Raw genomic sequence first — 21,615 nt, 5'->3', positions numbered from 1 at the left:
CAAAACTCCCCCGTGCTGGGCAGCAACGGCACAGGAGAGAGTTGAGGGAGGAGACTCAAGTTTACAGAGCGGAAGACGGCAATTGTAAACTGGATTTTTACCAAGAAAACTCTATGGATCCATTACCAGAACGATTGCAGATGGAGAGCAGGGCAATCTGGGAGAGCTAATAATAATAATAATAATAATAAGGGCATTTATTAAGCACTTACTATGTGCAAAGCACTGTTCTAAGCTCTGGGGTAGAAACAAGGTAATCAAGTTGTCCCACGTGGGGCTCACAGACTTAATCCCCATTTTACAGAGGAGGTAACTGAGGTCCAGAGAAGTTAAGTGACCTGTCCAAAGTCACACAGCTGACAGGTGGCGGAGCTGGGATTTGAACCCGTGACCTCTGACTCCAAAGCCCGGGCTCTCTCCACTGAGCCACGCTGCTTCTCCAATCAAAGAAAGTCCACATTAGGAAGTCTTTAGAAAGGACTAGTCCACTTAGTCCACTTAGAAAGTCCGCATTAGGAACCCAGGCTTACCTCTGTTTAATATATTTCAAAAGGAACACTATAGAAAGTGTTATTCATCAATCAATCAATCAATCAATCAATCGTATTTATTGAGCGCTTACTGTGTGCAGAGCACTGTACTAAGAGCTTGGGAAGTACAAGAGAGATGTGTCCATGGTATCTTTATAGGTCAGAAACAACTCGACAGAATAAGACAAGAAAATAGGAGTTTAGGCTTTGAGCCCCACGTGGGATAGGGACTATCTATAACCTGATTAGCTTGTATCTACTCCAGAGCTTAGAACAGTGCTTGACACATAGTAAGCACTTAATAAACATCATTATTATTATTAGGTAAGCCATCTGGGGTAGCATATATTTTCACTTGAAAAAGTCGAGCTTATAAGCATGTATGATTAAAAGCATCACTAAATTCGCTGTAAACTATCTGGAAGCCTAAATCTATTGTTAATCTGCTAATCATAAAGAAGATGATTTGTAAATTAACTTTGTGGGGACATCATCATTAGTATAAGAGACTCTAAATAGGTTTTGCTGTACCTTAGCTTATTTTTCCAAAAAAATCAAAGTTCTTCCCTTATATAGCTCAGCTCTTCACAGAATATCTCAAGGCAACATAAATAATAATAATAATCATGGCATTTATTAAGCACTTACTATATGCAAAGCACTGTTCTAAGCGCTGGGGAGGTTACAAGGTGATCAGGTTGTCCCACAGAGGGCTCACAGTCTTAATCCCCATTTTACAGATGAAGTAACTGAGGCCCATAGAAGTTAAGGGACTTGCCCAAAGTCACACAGCTGACAATTGGCGGAGCTGGGATTTGAACCCATGACCTCTGACTCCAAAGCCCGGGCTCTTTCCAGTAAGTCTCGCTGCTTCTCTTATTGGAAGGTTATTACACCTTTGAAAGAGGTGGGGAAATAGAGGCGCCTATTTCTTAAATCATCAGTGGTATTTATTGATCACTTACCATGTGCAGATCACTGTTCTTAAACTCTTGGGAAAATACAATGGAGTTGGTGGACACCTTTCTTGTTGGGTAGGGACCGTCTCTATATGTTGCCAACTTGTACTTCCCAAGCACTTAGTACAGTACTCTGCACACAGTAAGCGCTCAATAAATATGACTGATTTCCTGCCCATAACCAGTTTAAAGCTAGAGAAATGCATATTCTCCATTGCACTACCCAGTAGAGTGTCTAAAATGAGATCTTTGTCGTCAACGGGGTTAGCTCCCAATACAGGGCTGCCCTTAAATGCAGAAAAGCATGTTGTCCCTCCCCATTCTGTAATATTTTCTTTGTTATTTTCCACCGAATGAGAATATAGCACATTATGGAATAATATCCTGCAGCAGATCATCTGAACCCCCAAATCCCGAGCAATTTTTAGAGGGGCTACCATTAACTTCCACCTTCCTGAATGGGCCAGAGTCTGCACTTGGCTCCCAGGATACCAGAGGCAGACAGGCGGTGGTGATGTTTTTAATAATAAAAATGGCATTTGTTCTAAGTGCCGGGGTGAATAAAGGATAATTTCATCAGATCCGGTCGCACATGGGGCTCACAGTACAAGTGGGAGGGAGACGGGAGACTGAATCTTCATTTTACAGATGCAGAAACTGAGGCACAGCAAAATTAAGTCATGCTACGGGCATAGTGGTAGAGCCAGAATTAGAACTCAGGTCCTCCGATTCCCAGACCTGTGCTCTTTCCACTGTTTCTCCAACCCTCATTTCACTTCTGAGGTCATTTCAGCCGGTGGCTGTAGAGAGATCGTTGTGGTTAGGGAATGTGTCTGTTCATTCTTCCATTGGACTCCCCCAAGGGTGTAAAACAGTGCTCTGCACACACAATAAGCGCTCAATAAATACAACTGAATGAATGACCCCCCTCTTTTCCCAGTAATATTCCTGGAAGTGGCTGTCTGACTTGCTAACTGCCCGAAGCCTGTCCTTGTCTTCAGATTTACGCACCGTTGCATGAAACCATCTTCCTATTTCTTAAAAATGATGCATGCACATAAATTTTTGATTAAATGTCCATTGAATTTACTCAGTTCCAGACTCCCTAAAAACAACTTCGCTAAATGTCTTGTTCTCATTAAATAGATTTATGCAGTTTGGGTAAGACTCGCGTCTGATGCAGCTCAAGCCAAGGACTGTGAAATTATGTTTTCTGTTCCGATTTTGCTTATGTTTTCATCGAGCAGCCATTATTTCCAGGTTCCTTGTAAAACATTGAATGTTTTCCTTCATATAATGGGCAATTTGAAGCCCTAATTGAACATTCTAGAGGTGATACATTGATTTCCACATCGCAGTTTCGTTTCATTCCTCAAAGACCTGAGGAACAGGAGGCTTGAAATCCCACAGCATTTGCACAATTTGGTGAAGAATTCAGTTTGTGTGTGTTGGGAGGGGTGTGTATGATATTTGTTAGGTGCTTACTATGTGCAGACACTGTATTAAGAACCAGGATAGATGCAAAATGATCATGTGACACACAGCCCTTATCTCATTCATTCTGAATGAATGAATATATTCATTCATATATTCATTCATTCAATGAATGAATTGAATATAGCATTTATTGAGCACTTACTGTGTGCAGAGCACTGTACTAAGTGCTTGGGAGAGTCCAATACAACGATAAACAGAGACCTTCCCTGCCCATAATGAGCTTACGGTCTAGAGTCTGTCTCATATGGAGAAGCAGTGTAGCTCAGTGGAAAGAGCCCGGGCTTGGAAGTCAGAGGTCATGGGTTCCAATCCCGGCTCCACCACTTGTCAGCTGTGTGACTTTGGGCGAGTCACTTCACTTCTCTGTGCCTCAGTTGCCTCATCTGTAAAATGGGGATTGACTGTGAGCCCCACGTGGGACGACCTGATCACCTTGTATCCCCCCAGCGCTTAGAACAGAGCTTTGCACATAGTAAGCACTTAACAAATGCCATTATTATTATTATAGAGAAGCAGCGTGGTTCAGTGGAAAGAGCTCGGGCTTTGGAGTCAGAGGTCATGGGTTCAAATTCGACTTCACCAATTGTCAGCTGTGTGCCTAGGGGCAAGTCACTTAACTTCTCTGGGCCTCAGTTACCTCATCTGTAAAATGGGGATTAAGACTGTGAGCCCCCTGTGGGACAACCTGATCACCTTGTAATCTGCTTAGAACAATGCTTTGCACATAGTAAGCGCTTAATAAATGCCATTATCATTATTATTATTTGTTCATTCATTCAATCGTATTTATTGAGCACTTACTGTGTGCAGAGCACTGTACTAAGCACTTGGGAAGTCCAAGTTGGCAACATATAGAGACGGTCCCTACCCAACAGTGGGCTCACAGTCTAGAAGGGGGAGAAAGGACTTGTGGGCAAGGAATGTGTCTACCAACTGTGTTATATTGTATTCTTCCAAGTGCTTAGTACAGTGTTCTGCACACAGTAAGTCCTCAATAAATATGTTTGAAGCAGTGTGGTCTAGTGGAAAGAGCACAGGCTTGGGAGTCAGAGATCATGGGTTCTAATCCCGGCTCCGCCACTTGTCCGCTGTGTGACCTTAGGCAAGCCCCTTACCTTCTCTGTGCCTCAATTCCCTCATCTGTAAAATGGGGATTAAGAATGTGAACCCCCAAGTGGGATGACCTGATTGATTACCTTGTATCTACCCCAGGGCTTAGAACAGTGCTTGGCACGTAGTAAGTGCTTAACAAATACCATCATCATTGTCATTAAATAGGACTGATTGATTCAGAAGAATGTACTAAGTGCTTGGGAAAATACAATAGATTTGGTAGGCATGATCACTGCCTCAGGGACAATAGTCGAGGGAGGGATAATTCCCTCTGGTTTTGAATGTTTATAAAGAAAATTAACACCACCACATTAGGATAGACCAATAATCTTGCAGACCAGTCTTTCATTCATTCATTCGTATTTATTGAGCGCTTACTGTGTGCAGAGCACTGTACTAAGCGCTTGGGAAGTACAAGTTGGCAACATATAGAGATGGTCCCTACCCAACAGTGTGCTCGCAGTCTAGAAGAGGGAGACAGAGAACAAAACAAAACACATTAACAAAATAAAATAAATAGAATAAATATGTACAAATAAAATAAATAAATAGAGTAATAAACACGTACAAACATATATACATATATATAGGTGTTGTGGGGAGGGGAAGGAGGTAAGTGGGGGGGAGTCTTTGGTCTCCCATGCTGGTATGTTTGGAGGAATGTATAATTATTAAGTTCTTACTATGAGCTAGGTTAACAGATTGGACACAATTCCTATCCTCCCTGGGGCTAACAATCTATCTCTTCCCTATTTTACAGATGAGGAAACTGAGTCCCAGAGAGGTTAAAATACTTGTCTAAGGTTACCCAATAGCCAGGAGAGGAATGGACTCGAACTCAGACCTGCTGCCTTCCACTTCCACTCTTTTTCCAGTAAATCACGCTGCCTCTGTGATCAAGTGGGATAGTTGTCTTCCTTAGCCACCCTCAGGGTAAAGAATATAATATAATATATTAATATAGTATAAAGAATCTGCTTTCATCAGGGACTTCTTGTCCATGTGCTTGTGTGAAGCCCTCCTTGCCTTGGTTATTTTCCTAACTTTTCCAATTAGAGCTTGAGTTTTCCCCCCTCCAGAACCAGTGAGAGAACACTAATCAATTAATTTATATAGTTGCTTCTTGAACCTATTGAGAGTGTCTGCACAACTTATGAGGGGGATCGATTCCGTATGTGAAAAGTGGTGTATTTTTTTGTTTTGTTTTGTCCTAATACTGTAATGTTTCCAAGGTATCTCTGAGTCTCGGTTTGTGAGATCCATATTCATCCCAAACCCCTTCTTCATGATTTTGTGTACTCCCAATAAATATGATTGAATGAATTGAATGAATGAATTATCAGTACCAGCGGTATTTATTAAACTTCTGTGTAACACAGATGCTGGGGAAGTGTGAATAAATAATAATAATAATGATGATGGCATTTATTAAGCGCTTACTATGTGCAAAGCACTGTTCTAAGCACTGGGGAGGATAAAAAGTCATCAGGTTGTCCCCCGGGGGGGCTCACAGTCTTAATCCCCATTTTACAGATGAGGGAACTGAGGCATAGAGAAGTTAAGTGACTTGCCCAAAGTCACACAGCTGACAGTTGGCAGAGCTGGGATTTGAACCCATGACCTCTGACTCCAAAGCCCAGGCTCTTTCCATTGAGCCATGCTGCTTCTCTAATAATAATAATGGTATTTGTTAAACACTAGCTATTTGCCTGGCACTGTACTAAGTGATGCCAACTTGTACTTCCCAAGCACTTAGTACAGTGCTCTGCACACAGTAAGCGCACAATAAATACAATTGAATGAATGAATGAATGAATGCTGAGGTGTGTACAAGCGAATTGGGTTGGACACAGTCCCTGCCCAACATGGGGCTCACAGTCACAATCCCCATTTTTCAGATGATGAAACTGAGGCCCAGAGAAGTTAAGTGACTTGCTTAAGGTCACACAGCAGGCAAGTGGTAGAACTGGGATTAGAACCCAGGACCTTCTGGCTCCCAGGAAGCAGTTAATCTAAGTTAAAAAGCACGAGCCTCGAAGCCAGAGGACATGGATTCTAATACTGGCTCTGCTATGCCTCTGCTCTGTGACCTTAAGCAAGTCACTTAACTTCTCTGGGCCTCAGTTTCCTCAATTCTAATACTGGCTCTGCTATGCATCTGCTTTGTGACCTTAAGCAAGTCACTTAACTTTTCTGGGCCTCAGTTTCCTCAATTCCAATACTGGCTCTGCTATACCCCTGCTCTGTGACCTTAAGCAAGTCACTTAACTTCTCTGGGCCTCAGTTTTCTCACCTGCAAAATAGAAATTCAGTACCCATTCTCCCTCCTACTTAGAAAATGAGCCTCCCATTGCACAAGGACTGTAACTGGCCTGATTAACCTCTATCTATCCTAGCACTTAAGAAAAATGTTTGACATATAGTAATTGCCTGAGAAATATGATTTAAAAAAATGCTGCTGGACAAAATCTTACATCTGTAAATTGTCTCCGTTGCATCCTCTTTCCCAAGGGGAAAACTGTAAGCTCACTGTGGGCAGGGAATGTGTCTGTTGATTGTTATAATCCACTCTCCCAAGCACTTAGTACAGTGTTCTGCACATGGTGAAGCGCTCAATAGATAGAACTGACTGACTTAGTAAACGAGGAACGCTCATCTTCTGAATCACTTTTCTTGCTGAAGTTGTTCCATTCACCTGATCATTTTGGATGCCCCGCTGTTTCTGCTCCTCTGTCATATCCTTCTTAAAATGAGTCGCCCGTCACTACGCGAAACATTCCAATGCGTCTCACATGTTGTTCTTTTTAGCCCTAATACATCTCAAACTTGTTCTAAATTGAGCAGACAACCCCCCTCCCGCCCCATGCCATCTTCTCAGATGTCAGAAACGCAGCTATGTGTGTGTTGTGGCTGTGCATGTGTGTCTGTGATCACATCTCCTGCTGTTGCCAGTTGCTTCTGCCCATCCCGAGGGAGGAGGAGTGGAAGAGGAGGACGAGTAAATAATGTTTTGAGCAGCCATTCACTCTGCTGCCTGGAACATTTTTCTGAACAAACAAAGGAAAAACAATTCAGTCCATATTTCTTCCCTCCTTGGGATCCTCCGGTAGTTGCCCAGCCGCCTTCACAACACGCAGAAACTCCTTACCACTGGCTTTAAAGCACTCAATCACCTTCTCTCTTGCTCTCTTGCCTCTCAGATTTCTTAGTATGAGCCAGCACGCTGACTCCACTTCTCTAACACCAATCTACTCATTGTACCTTGATAATAATAATAATGATAATAATAATAATAATAATGGCATTTATTAAGTGCTGACTATGTGCAAAGCACTGTTCTAAGCGCTGGGGAGATTACAAGGTGATCAGGTTGTCCCACCGGGGGCTCACAGTCTTAATCCCCATTTTACAGATGAGGGAACTGAGGCCCAGAGAAGTGAAGTGACTTGCCCAAAGTCGCACAGCTCGCTTAGTACAGTGCTCTGCACACAGTAAGTGCTCAATAAATACGATTGATGATGATGATGACAATTGGTGGAGCTGGGATTTGAACTCCTGACCTCTGACTCCATAGCCCGGGCTCTTTCCAGTGAGCCATGCTGCTTCTCTATTATAGATGTACTATTATAGATATGTACATGTGTAAGCGCTCAATAAATACAATTGAATGAATGAATGAATATAAGCAACTCAGGTTGGACACAGTCCCTGTCCCATGTGGAGCTCACAGTCTCAATTCCCATTTTACAGATGAGGGAAGTGAGGCCTAGGGAAGTGAAGAGACTTCCCCAAGGTCATACAGCAGACAAGTGGCAGAGGCAGGATAAACATGTACAGATCTATCATTCTATTTAATTTTGTTAATGCCTGCTTACTTGTTTTGATATGTATATATCTATAATTCCATCTATTTATATTGATGCTATTGATGCCTGTTTACTTGCCTTGATGTCCGTCTCCCCCTTCTAGACTGTGAGCCCACTGTTGGGTAGGGACGGTCTCTGTATGTTGCCAACTTGGAATTCCCAAGCGCTTAGTACAGTGCTCTGCACACAGTAAGTGCTCAATAAATACAATTGATTGATTGATTGTAGGCAGGGATTTTCTCTGTTGTTGAATTATACTTTCCAAGTGTTTACTACAGTGGTCTGCACAAAATAAGCACTCAATAAATTCGATTGAATGAATGAATGAAAGGTCGCAACTGGTTCTGGTCAGATTCATTCATTCAGTCGTATTTACTGAGCGCTTGCAGTGTACAGAGCACTGTACTAAGTGCTTGGGAGAGTATAATATAACGGTAAGCAGACATTCCCTGCCTATACAGAGCTTACGGTCTAGAGGGGGTAGACAGACATTACGATAAATAAATAAATTACAGAACTGGTGGTGTGGGGCTGGGAAGGGGGACGAATAAAGACAGCGAGTCAAGGTGATGCAGAAGAAAATGTGAGAAGAGGAAAGGAGGGCTTAGGGAAGGCCTCTTCGAGAAGATGTGCCAGATGATCTTGTATCCTCCCCAGCACTAAGCACATTGTTTAGTTCACAGACATCACTTCAAATATGCTGAAATTGCTTGATTTTTCTAAGGGTTTCATCTTCAGAGATCGAAGACACGGAGTTGTTTTGCAGTGTCACTGACAACCTTACCAGAGGACTTGGCTCATGGACTTAGAGCCCATGAGGGCGAGCAATATCTATTTATTACACAACAGCTACAATAGCAGGGACATTCCCCACTCTCCTTATAATAATAATAACAATAATGGCATTTATTAAGCGCTTACTATGTGCAAAGCACTGTTCTAAGCGCTGGGGTGGTTACCAGTCGGTCAGGATGTTCCTTTTGAGTTTCTTTCTCCAGCTAACAGTCAGTTCCATCTAGATTCCTTTCTAGTCCATGGTTCCTGAGCAGTGTGGCCTCATGCAAAGAGCATGGACTGGGGAATCAAAGGATCTGGGTTCTAATCCTGGCTCAGCCTCCTGTCTGCTGTGAGCCCACTTGTAGACTCTGAGCATGTTGTTGGGTAGGCACCATCTCTATATGTTGCTAACTTGTACTTCCCAAGCGCTTAGTACAGTGCTCTGCACACAGTAAGCGCTCAATAAATACGATTGAATGAATGAATGCTGTGTAACCATTCACAAGTCACTTAACTTCTCTGAAGCTCGGTTTCCTCATCTGTAAAATGGGCATTAAATACCCCTTCTAGTATTAATAATAATAATGGCATTTATTAAGCACTTACTATGTGCAAAACACTGTTCTGAGCACTGGGGAAGTTACAAGGTGATCAGGTTGTCCCACGGGGGGCTCACAGTCTTAATCCCCATTTGACAGACGAGGTAACTGAGGCACAGAGAAGTTAAGTGACTTGCCCAAAGTCACACAGCTGACAATTGGCGGAGTCGGGATTTGAACCCATGACCTCTTTCCACTGAGCCACACTGCTTCTCCATCCTACTTAAACTGTGAACCCCATGTGGGATAGGGGCAATATCTAGCCTGATCAACTTGAATCTACTCAGAGAAAGCATATAACAATTATTATTATTATTAGATAGGATTGTTAGTTAGAGTCCCCAGCTTTTATTATTCAGTTTAGTCCTGAGGGCTACTCAGAGTTACCAATTTTAAAGAAAACGGCTAAAGAACTCCTCTCCCTCAAGTTTTGCCTGAATCATCTCCCTTCCAAACTACTTTAAAATAGGAAGGAGGATGTTTAGCTGAGCTGTGATGTTTACAAGGCTTTAGGCCATGCCCACAAAGAGGTGAGAATTGTAGCAGTAATAGCTGGGAACTTAAAGGATCAAATCACCTTAAGAGAGATTAGGGACGAAAATAAAAACATTATTAGAAAAAAAAAAAACACCCTGTCCTTTCAAACACTCAGACAAGTCACCTCCATCTCCCCAACTTTCCACCCCGTGTATCTCCCAGGATTTGGTGGTTTAATAGCTCAATATTCTGGGTATGTGGACAGTATTCTTTAGCAATAAATCATCATCATCATCAATCGTATTTATTGAGCGCTTACTATGAGCAGAGCACTGTACTAAGCGCTTGGGAAGTACAAATTGGCAACATATAGAGACAGTCCCTACCCAACAGTGGGCTCACAGTCTAAAAGGGGGAGACAGAGAACAAAACCAAACATACTAACAAAATAAAATGAATAGAATAGATATGTACAAAATAAATAAATAAATAAATAAATAGAGTAATAAATATGTACAAACATATATACATATTTACATTCACATAAATTCTCTTCTCTGTAAATAGTTTCTGGATGTGTTTCCCCAGTAGACTGTTTTCCAAGGAACTTGTTTTCCCACAAGTGCCTTGAGGGCTGAGATGTCTGCTAACTTGTAATTCCTCCAAGTGATGAGTCCAGTTGGTGGAGTTGTTCACCTGCAAACACAACACACAACAGGTGCTCAATTAGCACTAATGATTGATTGATTGAAAGGGGAAGTGGAAGGATGAAAGGGGGAAGTGGAAGGATGAAAGGGGGAGTTGGGAAGACAGTGGTAGTTGGGATCGCTGAACACAGTCGAGCAATGTGTCAGCACTTACTCTGTGTCAAACGCTGTACTATAGCTTGGGAGAATACAGTATAACAGATTCGGTAGACACATTCCCTGTTTTACTGCATTCTCCCAAGCTTTAGTACAGTGTGCTGCACATAGTAAGTGCTCAATAAATACCACTGATTGTTTGAACTGCCCTGGGCTGTCTAATTATTTTAAGCTTCTAGGTACAAGTGAGTAGCGTTGGAATGCAGAGTTATAATAATAGTAATAATAATAATAATAGTGGTATTTGTTAAGCATTTGCTATGTGCCAAGCACTGTTCTAAGCACTGGGGTAGATACAAAGTAATCAGGTTGTCCCACATGGGGCTCATAGTCTTAATCCCCATTTTACAGATGAGATAACTGAGGCTCAGAGAAGTTAAGTGACTTGCCCGAAGTCACACAGCTGACAAGTGGCGGAGCCGAGATTAGAACCCATGACCTCTGACGCCCGGGCTCTTTCCACTGAGCCACTCTGCTTCTCATCTACATTCCCTAAATTCTTATTGGCTTTTTTTTTTTTGAAAGAACAAGAGAATGCCCAAAACAATCCACTCATTAATGAACCTGCTCTTACTGCCTAAAGCAGACTTGGTTGTTTTGGAAATCATTGTTGGTTTGATTTTGTATTAGGTGATGGCCTCATTTAATAATAATAATAATAATAATGGTATTTGTTAAGCGCTTACTATGTGCAAAGCATTGTTCTAAGCGCTGGTGGATACAGGGTGATCAGGTTGTCCCATGTGGGGCTCACAGTCTTAATCTTAATGTAGGAGAAGCAGCGTGGCTCAGTGGAAAGAGCACAGGCTTTGGAGTCAGTGGTCGTGGGTTCAAATCCCGGCTCCGCCACTTGTCAGCTGTGTGACCTTGGGCAAGTCACTTAACTTCTCTGGGCCTCAGTTGCCTCATCTGTAAAATGGGGATTGACTGTGAGCCCCCTGTGGGACAGCCTGATCACCTTGTATCCCCCCAGTGCTTAGAACAGTGCTTTGCATATAGTAAGCGCTTAATAAATGCCATTATCATCATCATCATCATCATTAGACTGTGAGCCCACTGTTGGGTAGGGACTGTCTCTATATGTTGCCAATTTGTACTTCCCAAGCGCTTAGTACAGTGCTCTGCACATAGTAAGCGCTCAATAAATACGATTGATGATGATGATGATGATCCCCATTTTACAGATGTGGGAACTGGGAAACAGAGAAGTGAAGTGACTTGTCCAAAGTCACACAGCTAACAATTGGCAGAGCCGGGATTTGAACCCACGACTTCTGACTCCAAAGCCCGGGCTCTTTCCACGGAGCCATGCTGCTTCTCATTTCAAAGAAACAAATCACAGGGATATAAAAATCCACCGGAGAGGGGGTGACACTTTTCTGAGCATCTGGTCCCTAAGGAGCTGTGGTGTATAAACAGTGTGGCCATTGTCAAGGGGTCCTAAAGAGCTCTGGGATTAATAATGATAATTGTGGTATGTGTTAAGGTTTACTCTGTGCCAAGTACTGTAAGTGCTCGATTAGATACAAATTAATTGGGTCAGACAGTTCCTGTCCCTCAGGGGGTGAATCACTGCTATTCTAAGCGATCTCTGGAAAGACTGCTAGATTGGAGAAGCAGCGCGGCTCGGTGGAAAGAGCCCGGGCTTTGGAGTCAGAGGTCATGGGTTTGAATCCTACCTCCACCACATGTCTGCTGTGAGACCTTGGCCAAGGCACTTCACTTCTCTGGGCCTCAGTTCCGTCATCTGTAAAATGGGGATTAAGACTTTGAGCCCCCTGTGGGACAACCTGATCACCTTGTATCCCCCCAGTGCTTAGAACAGTGCTTTGCACTTAGTAAGCACTTAAAAATACCATTATTATTATTATAAGCAGCGTGTTCTAGTGGCTAGAGCATGGGCCTGGGAGTGAGAAGGACCTGGGTTCTAATTCTGACTCTGCCACTTGTCTGCTGTGTGACCTTAGGCCAGTCACTTCACTTCTCTGTGCCTCAGTTCCAGCATCTGTAAAATGAGGATGAAGACTGTGAACTCCATGTGGGATAGGGACTGCGTCCAACGCAATACTCTTGTAATAAATAATAATAATAATAATAATGGCATTTGTTAAGTGCTTACTAAGTGCAAAGCACTGTTCTAAGCGCTGGGGAGGATGCAAGGTGATCAGATTGTCCCAAGTGGGGCTCACAGACTTCATCCCCATTTTACAGATGAGGTAACTGAGGCACAGAGAAGACTAGCCCAAAGCCACACAGCTGACAAAGGGTGGAGGCAGGATTTGAACCCATGACCTCTGACTCCCAAGCCCGGGCTCTTTCCATTGAGCCATGCTGCCTCTCTTGTATCCACCCCAGTGCTTGGTACAGTGCCTCAGATATAGTAAGCACTTAAACCTTGCATGGGCTTCGGAGTCAGAGGTCATGGGTTCAAATCCCAGTTCTGCCACTTGTCAGCTGTGTGACTTTGGGCAAGTCACTTAACTTCTCTGGGCCTCAGTTACCTCATCTGCAAAATGGGGATTAAGATTATGAGCCCCACATGGGACAAGCTGATCACTTTGTATCCTTCCCAGTGCTTAGGACAGTGCTTTGCACATAGTAAGTGCTTAACAAATACCAAAATTATTATTATTAAATGCCACTGTTATTAGGAACTGAGTTCTAATCCTAGCTCTGGCACTTGTCTGCTATATGACTCTGTTCGGTCACTTAACTTTTTTGTGCCTCAGTTACGTTGTCTGTAAAATGAGGATTAAGACTGTGACGGGGACTGTATCTTCTGTATGAGAAGCAGCGTGGCTCACTGGAAAGAGCACGGGCTTTGGAGTCAGAGGTCATGGGTTCGAATTCCCGCTCTGCCACATGTCTGCTGTGTGACCTTGGGCAAGTCACTTAACTTCTCTGAGCCTCAGTTACCTCATCTGTAAAATGGGGATTAAGACTGTGAGCCCCGCGTGGGACAACCTGATCACCTTGTATTCCCCCGCAGTGCTTAGAACAGTGCTTTGCACATAGTAAGTGCTTAATAAATACCATCATTATTATTATTATTACCCCAGCACTTAGTATCATGTGTGGCACATAGTAAGCTTTTCACAAATGAAAAGATTGGGCAATATGGAAGAGATGCTTCCTTTTACTGACATTATCCATCTCAGAAGTTTATAAAGTCCCAATCCCGGCCTCAGACCTAATCCTCCATTCACTTTGAGCTGTATAGACAGAACAAACCTATATTTCATGCCATACCTAAGTGCAATTCCTACCAAAAGCATTTTTACCTAGGCACGTTCTGAACTTTATTCTCCAAACCGAATTCCCTGGGCTCATGAACTCCTGGCATTTGGCTATTTAAAAATCGCTGATGTTGTACTTCCTTCTTTTAGAATCATCAGGTGACGGGAGACATATACAATTCACGTGTGGAAACACTGATTTACCTATCACGCAGAGATAACGAAGGAATTTCCAGCCTTTTATTCTTGAATCTTGACTTGCCCTGGAATTCCAGTGATTCACTTGTCTTACTAGGACGTCAAGATAAAGAGGAAAAGCGGCAAAATTGCTGTTCAATGTTGCTGAAGAATGAAGATGATTTTTTTTTTTCTCACAGGCCCCGCTATTCACAGTGATATGGTATTTATAGAAGTGGATTATCGCCATTGTTTTCAGGCCTGCTAAATAAAACTGGCTCTTGACGAGGCGTGTCACCTGACCTTCATGGGGTTTCATCAGTTGTATTTAACTGGTGTGAGAGGATTCCTTTTGGAAATAGCCTGGGTTGACATGACAAACTCTACAGGCTAGGTCACACAATGTTCCCAAGGCACAGGTCCCTTGCTTCCAAATACAAGAGGGAATTATCCTTTCAGAGAGGTTCCCACTTCCCACTGCAGAATGATATTAAGAGTTTCCACTCCTTTTCGCAACTTGTTCTCTTCGCTGGTCCACTGAAACCTTCTCCGGCGGCCAAGCATTCAAAGACCACTCACTTTGAGGTAGAAATCCTGGACGCGCAGACTCGAAAGCAGATATGTATCGTGGACAAGGTGAGTGCGTGCTTTCTTAGCTTCTGTGCTCCTGCCTAGGGCTTAAGGGTCCTTGGAATGAGCACCTGTCGTGATGTTCTGTCAATCAATTGTATTTATTGAGCGCTTACTGTGTGCAAAGCACTGTACTGTCGCCTGTTTGATGTTTGCTACCTGGGTTCTGCTTGAGAATCATCATGGTTGATGTTTCTCCATTTGGCCATTATGGAAGATGGTTAAAGGATTTTCTTTTCTAAGATGTTTGAGCTGATGGCATAGGAAGGAGGAGGCTGCTGGAGAAGCAGCGTGGCTCTGTGGAAAGAGCCCGGGTTTGGGAGTCAGAGGTCATGGGTTCTAATCCCACCTCTGCCCCTTGTCAGCTGGGTGACTTTGGGCAAATCGCTTCACTTCTCTGAGCCTCAGTTACCTCATCTGGAAAATGGGGATTAAGAATGTGAGCCCCACGTGGGACAACTTGATTACTTTGTATCTACCTTAGTGCTTAGAACAGTGCTTGGCACATAGTAAACACTTAACAAATGCCGTTATTATTGTTATTAATCCCCACTAATTAGTGCCTCATTCAATCATCTCTTTTCCTCTTATCTTACCTCACCTATCTCTTGTTACCACTGATCGCTTGAGAAGCAGCATGGCTCAGGGGAAAGAGCCCGGGCTTTGGAGTCAGAGGTCACGGGTTCAAATCCCAGCTCTGCCAATTGTCAGCTGTGTGACTTTGGGCAAGTCACTTCACTTCTGGGCCTCAGTTCCCTCATCTGTAAAATGGGGATGAAGACTGTGAACCCCCCGTGGGACAACCTGATCACCTTGTAATCTCCCCAGCGCTTCGAACAGTGCTTTGCACATAGTAAGTGCTTAGTAAATGCCATCATTATTATTATTATTACAACACAACCCTCCCACTTCATTTCTCTAATGTCAATCTACTTACTGTACCTCTGTCTCACCACAGACCCCCTCACCAGCCTAGAGTTCCCTCCCCCTTCATATCCATTGTCCTCAACTTCAAAGCCCTACTTAAATCACATTTCCTGCAAGAGACCTTCCCTCATTTTCCTTATTTGTCCTTGCTTCCGTATCACCTATGTATTTGGATCTATGCCCCTTAAGCATAGATTTTCACCCCACCCCCAAGTTATATATCCTTATACTCTCCCCATTTTCCCTATCTGTGATTCATTTCAACATCTGTCTTTCCCACATCTAGCCTCCTTGTAGACAGGTATTATTTCTACCAACATTATTGGATTGTACCCTTACAAGTGCTTAGTACTTGGTCTGCATTAGGTTTCAATTCGTAACATTGACTGATTAACTGATTCTCAGTACTTTATGGTGTACAATGAATCATTTACTCCGATTCCGTTTTCCAGAATTGTAAATCAGTCATTTGAGGGTTCGGTTTCTCAGAAGAGCCGGTTGTTTTTTGAAAGCTGCAAGTCCTCCGGTTTTATTTCTCCAAAATTTGATCGTTTTTTTTCCTACAGTTCAAAGCTAAATAGCACCTTACAAGATAGTACTCCACACTCAGACTTCTGAGATTTGTCTGTGAAATTTGGATCACACCACTAAATTTAGACATTTGGGGGAAGGGATCCAGGAATTGAATTTGGTTCTAAAGGAGTAGATAATCTAATTATTTTTTTTTTACAGAAAAAGTGACCTCTTTTGGGTCCTGGGACTGAAATGAATGCCAAAGTTTGTTTCATTTAACACTGTAAAGAACTAAGTATTTGCATGCAATATATATCCTTTTGATTGTTTAAGAAATATGAATGTATGCTTTTAGTCTATAAAGCCATAGTAAGTAATAATGATAATAATGGCATTTGTTAAGCATTTATTATGTGCAAAGCACTGTTCTAAGTGCTGGGGGGGGTATACAAGGTGATCAGGTTGCCCCATGTGGGGCTCACAATCTTAATCCCCATTTTACAGATGAGGTAACTGAGGCTCAGAGAAGTTGTGACTTGCCCAATGTCATATAGCAGATATGTGGTGGAGTCGGGGATTCGAACCCATGACCTCTGACTCCAAAGCCCGTGCTCTTTCCACTGAGCCACGCTGCTTCTCTGAAAGTACACTTTCAGGAATCTAGAAATGGAATTGAATTAGCAGACTTCCTTTTAAGAGACATACAGCTGATAGATTAGCCTAACACACACAGGTGGCCATCTCAATGACCTTTGCAGATCCAACCAGTCACCCATGACCTTTCTTCTGGAATTCCTCTGATATTGAGAGAGGGGGAAGAAAAAAAGCAAAAATGTTGTTAGGTGAAGTTTTTGAAAGCTGCAAGTCCTCCTGTTTTGTTTCTCCAAAATTTTATAACCTTTTTCCTATGGTTCAAAATGGAATATCACCTTACAAGATGTCACTCGACACTCAGACTTCTGAGATTTGTCGGTGAAAACAAGCTGGCATTATCACCTACCCAGTCGGTAAAGAGTTTTGCTATGCTTACTTGCTTACAAAGTAATTGTAATTACAATCTTGTACCAGTGATCAAAATGAGGCAACACACTTTAGAGATGCATTCAATATAATCTTGAACTATTGTATATTTAAAAAAAAATTATCAGCTGCTAATTCAAATAATGAGATATTTTCTAGGAAGATCCTGACCTGGAGACTCCAAATTCATTCATGCATTCATTCATTCAATCGCATTTATTGAGCGCTTACTGTGTGCAGAGCACTGTACTAAGCGCTTGGGAAGTACAAGTTGGCAACATATGAGGCCATAGTATTAGAAATTCAGTACTAAAAATTGAGAATATTTTGTAAGCTGTTCTTTCTAATTTTTCAAATACTGAGGAAGTTATTTTTCTTAAAATTTCACTATCCCAGGCTCATTGCATGCATTCCATTTTGAGGAAAATTAGAGATGATTATTTAGTTATAGCAGAGAATTAAATAGGTATAATTCAACTGCAGTGGTGTTGGTCAACTTCCAAAATGAGCTTGAGGTACCTCCCCAGTGTTTCCCACAGATAAAGCAGTTGGAGTTGTGGTTACAGATGATCCAGTCCCCCTGAGAATCCCCCAAGACACCCTAATTCAGAATTAATACCTGATCATTCATTCATTCATTCAATCATTTATTGAGCGCTTACTGTGTGCAGAGCACTGTACTAAGTGCTTGGGAAGTACAAGTTGGCGACATATAGAGATGGTCCCTACCCAACAGCGGGCTCACAGTCTAGAAGGGGGAGACGGAGAACAAAACATATTAACAAAATAAAATAATTATAATAAATATGTACAAATAAAATAAATACGTACAAACACATATACATGATCGACAGGGAGTACTTCAGGATGTTCCCACCAAACCCTATTTTCCTTCCCATCGGTTCTCTGCTGTCTGACTCTGGATTTTTTTTTTCTAAATTTCAAATCTCTAGCAGATAAGCATTCGGAGAGGCACTAGTTTACTTGTCTAATTCAAGGGAGCTCTGTTTATGTTGAAACCTAGCACTCAAGCTTATAACAGGTTTTGGAGATAATCTTTGGATCCCAATAGCCCTCTCCTGAAGGAACTATCTATTAAGCAGCCATCTGGGCCAATCAGGAATCTTGTCCCACAGTGCCAATCTGTAGAAAGAGGCTAGAGATAGAGAATCCAACAGATGAGAAGCAGTGAGGCTCAGTGAAAAGAGTACAGGCTTTGGAGTCAGAGGTCATGGGTTCAAATCCCGGCTCTGCCAATTGTCAGCTGTGTGACTTTGGGCCAGTCACTTAACTTCTCTGTGCCGCAGTTACCTCATCTGTAAAATGGGGATTAAGACTGTGAGCCCCCCGTGGGACAACCTGATCACCTCGTAACCTCCCAGTGCTTAGAACAGTGCTTTGCACATAGTAAGCGCTTAACAAATACCATCATTATTATTATTATTATCTCACACACTACCCCCAAAGTGCCATTTTGAATCTCTCATTCCTTGACTGAAATAAGGCTGCAAATGTTTCTGTCCCTAAGGGACTTGTGGATTTTGATTATTTCCCTTGGGTAGCATCAGTCACTCATGGTCACGTACATTCGTTGCCAAATTTCTAAACAGGATTCTAGTGGAATGTGTGGCTGTCTCTCCCATGGATTTTAAGTGTTGTACTCCTCTTTAGAGTGTTGCTTCTAGATCACCTTTTGAATGGACTTTGAAGCCTGCCTGTTCATTGACACTACCTAGGGACTCTTTTCCAGGATTCCTATGATGGTATTTGTTAAGCACCCACTATGTGTCTGGGTTAGCAACATGCTAATCAGGTTGGTCACAGTCCCTATCCCTCTTGGGGCTCACAGCTTTAATCCCCATTTTACAGAGGAGGTAACTAAGGCACAGAGAAGTTAAGTGACTTGCTTAGGTTCACACAGCAGACACTGGTCATCCTGCAGAGAGGCATCAGGGAGCTGGCAAGCTGGCAACCGGGGGAGGCCAATGAGACAGAGTGGCTAATTTTGGTGTCTCCCACCAAGAACAACAGACTTTTTCCTCAAAAATCTCCAGTGGCTACCAATCAATCTGTGCATCAGGCAGAAACTCCTCACCCTCAGCTTCAAGGCTGTCCATCCCCTTGCCCCCTCCTACCTCACCTCCCTTCTCTCCTTCTCCAGCCCACCCCGCACCCTCCACTCCTCCGCCACTAATCTCCTCACCGTACCTCATTCTCGCCCGTCCCGCCATCGACCCCCGGCCCACGTCATCCCCCGGCCCTGGAATGGCCTCCCTCTGCCCACCCGCCAAGCTAGCTCTCTTCCTCCCTTCAAGGCCCTACTGAGAGTTCACCTCCTCCAGGAAGCCTTCCCACACTAAGCCCCCTCCTTCCTTTCCCCCTCGTCCCCCTCTCCATCCCCACCGTCTTATCTCCTTCCCTTACCCACAGTACCTGTATATATGTATAAATGTTTGTACATATTTATTACTCTATTTATTTTACTTGTACATATCTATTCTATTTATTTTATTTCGTTAATATGTTTGGTTTTGTTCTTTGTCTACCCCTTCTAGACTGTGAGCCCGCTGTTGGGTAGGGACTGTCTCTATATGTTGCCAACTTGTACTTCCCAAGCGCTTAGTACAGTGCTCTGCACACAGTAAGCACTCAATAAATATGATTAATATGAATAAATACATTACTTTGCATGTAGTAAGCACTTAACAAATGCCATTATTATTATTATTATTATTATTAGCTGTGTGACTTTGGACAAGTCACTTAACGTCTCTGTGCCTTAGTTACCTCATCTGGAAAATGGGGATTAAGACTGCGAGCCCCCCGTGGGACAACCTGATCACCTTGTAACCTCCCCAGTGCTTAGAACAGTGCTTTGCACATTGTAAGTGCTTAATAAATGCCGTCATCATCATCTAAAACCCCAAGGGGAAGAAAAATGGCTGAAAGTAGTTCATAGGAGGGATAATGAGGTAAAACAGAATGAAGAAAGAGTTTGACTGAAAAATAAGTGTAAAACCAACCCTACTAGATGGTGATTTAATCTGCTTCCATACAAGTGGAGGAGTCAGTGCTTGAGGAATTAAGCACAGACAGGCTGGGCATAGGTAGAACAATACACCTGTCTACTTGTTTTGCTTTGTTTTTCTGTCAGTCTCCCCTTTCTAGACTGTGAGCCCACGTTGGGTAGGAACCGTCTCTGTTGTCAATTTGTACTTCCCAAGCACTTAGAACAGTGCTCTGCACACAGTAAGCACTCAATAAATATGACTGAATGAATGAACAAATATTCTCTAGGAAACAATCTTTCAGGGATTTATAAGACTGATTTCTCACTCAGTTTTGGTGCCCCTGCATTGCCTTATTTCTTTAGTCTTTCACTAAAAATGCGAGACTAAATATCAGAAAGACACAAGGTTAAAGTTAAACCCGGTCAGTTATTTTTGAAATTTCATCAACCGCATCATCATCAACAGTATTTTCTCAATGTCCAGTATTTGCAGAGCCCACTAGTAGAAATTTGTGCAACTTGCATTGTCCTTGAGAAACATGCGAGTGAGTGGACAGAGTAAGCTGACAAAATTAACGGTCATTAGTAAAGTTGTTTTTATGGTATTTGTTAAAGGCTTACCTGAATTATGTCATAATGGGGTAGAAACAAGTTTTCCAGATTGGACCCAGTCCCTGTCCCACATGGAGCTCGCAGCCTGAGTAGGAACGGGACAAGTATTGACTCCTCATTTTGCAGTTAAGGAAACTGAGGCACAGAGAAGTCAAGTGAATTGCCCTAGGATACACAGCAAGCAACGGACTGAGCTGGGATTAGACGTCAGGTCCTCTGGCTCCGAGGCCCATGCTTTATAATAATGATGGCGTTTATTAAGTGCTTGCTATATGCCAAGCACTGTTCTAAGAGCTGGGGAGGTTACAAGGTGATCAGGTTGTCCCACCGGGGACTCACAATCTTAAAATTCATTTTACAGATGAGGGAACTGAGGCACAGAGAAGTGAAGTGACTTTCCCAAAGTCACACAGCTGACAATCGGCGGAGCCGGGATTTGAACCCATGATGTCCGACTCCAAAGCCCGGGCTCTTTCCATTGAGCCACTCTGCTTTTCTATCCACTAGGCCACACTGATTGGAAGGGGTGATATCAGGGAGTTTATACATCAGCGTGTATAAAACTCACACTCTATCTTATCTTCATTTACAGATGAAGTAACAGGCACAAAGAAGTTTTGTGACTCGTCCAAGTTCACCCAGTAATCGTAGAGCTGTTACTAGTTGGGATTCCAGATTCCCAGTTCTATGTTCTTTCTACCTGGCCAGCCACCTCTCTAAATAGGCAAATGTCTTTTCCATTCAATTAACGGCAGAAGCTATGGCCGAGACATCGGTCAGGACGTGTAGATATTTCTCTTACACTTAGG

At 42.8% G+C, this 21,615-nt stretch overlaps 1 protein-coding gene across 2 annotated transcripts in view; it reads left to right on the top strand.

Moving 5' to 3' along the window:
* Positions 1-14,475: 14,475 nt before the first annotated feature.
* TECRL (trans-2,3-enoyl-CoA reductase like) overlaps positions 14,476-21,615 on the top strand; it is a 139,244-nt gene continuing 132,104 nt past the window's right edge. For both annotated transcript variants that reach the window (XM_038759764.1, XM_038759763.1), the window contains exon 1: positions 14,476-14,730. In XM_038759764.1, coding sequence (XP_038615692.1) covers positions 14,497-14,730 — 234 coding nt within the window. In that variant the 5' untranslated portion in view covers positions 14,476-14,496. The remainder of the gene's footprint in view (positions 14,731-21,615) is intronic.

This window comes from Tachyglossus aculeatus, chromosome 17, assembly GCF_015852505.1.
Source record: "Tachyglossus aculeatus isolate mTacAcu1 chromosome 17, mTacAcu1.pri, whole genome shotgun sequence".
Lineage (NCBI taxonomy): Eukaryota > Metazoa > Chordata > Mammalia > Monotremata > Tachyglossidae > Tachyglossus > Tachyglossus aculeatus.
Note: the sequence above shows the minus strand (reverse complement) of the source record. Positions and strands in the feature narration are given on the sequence as shown.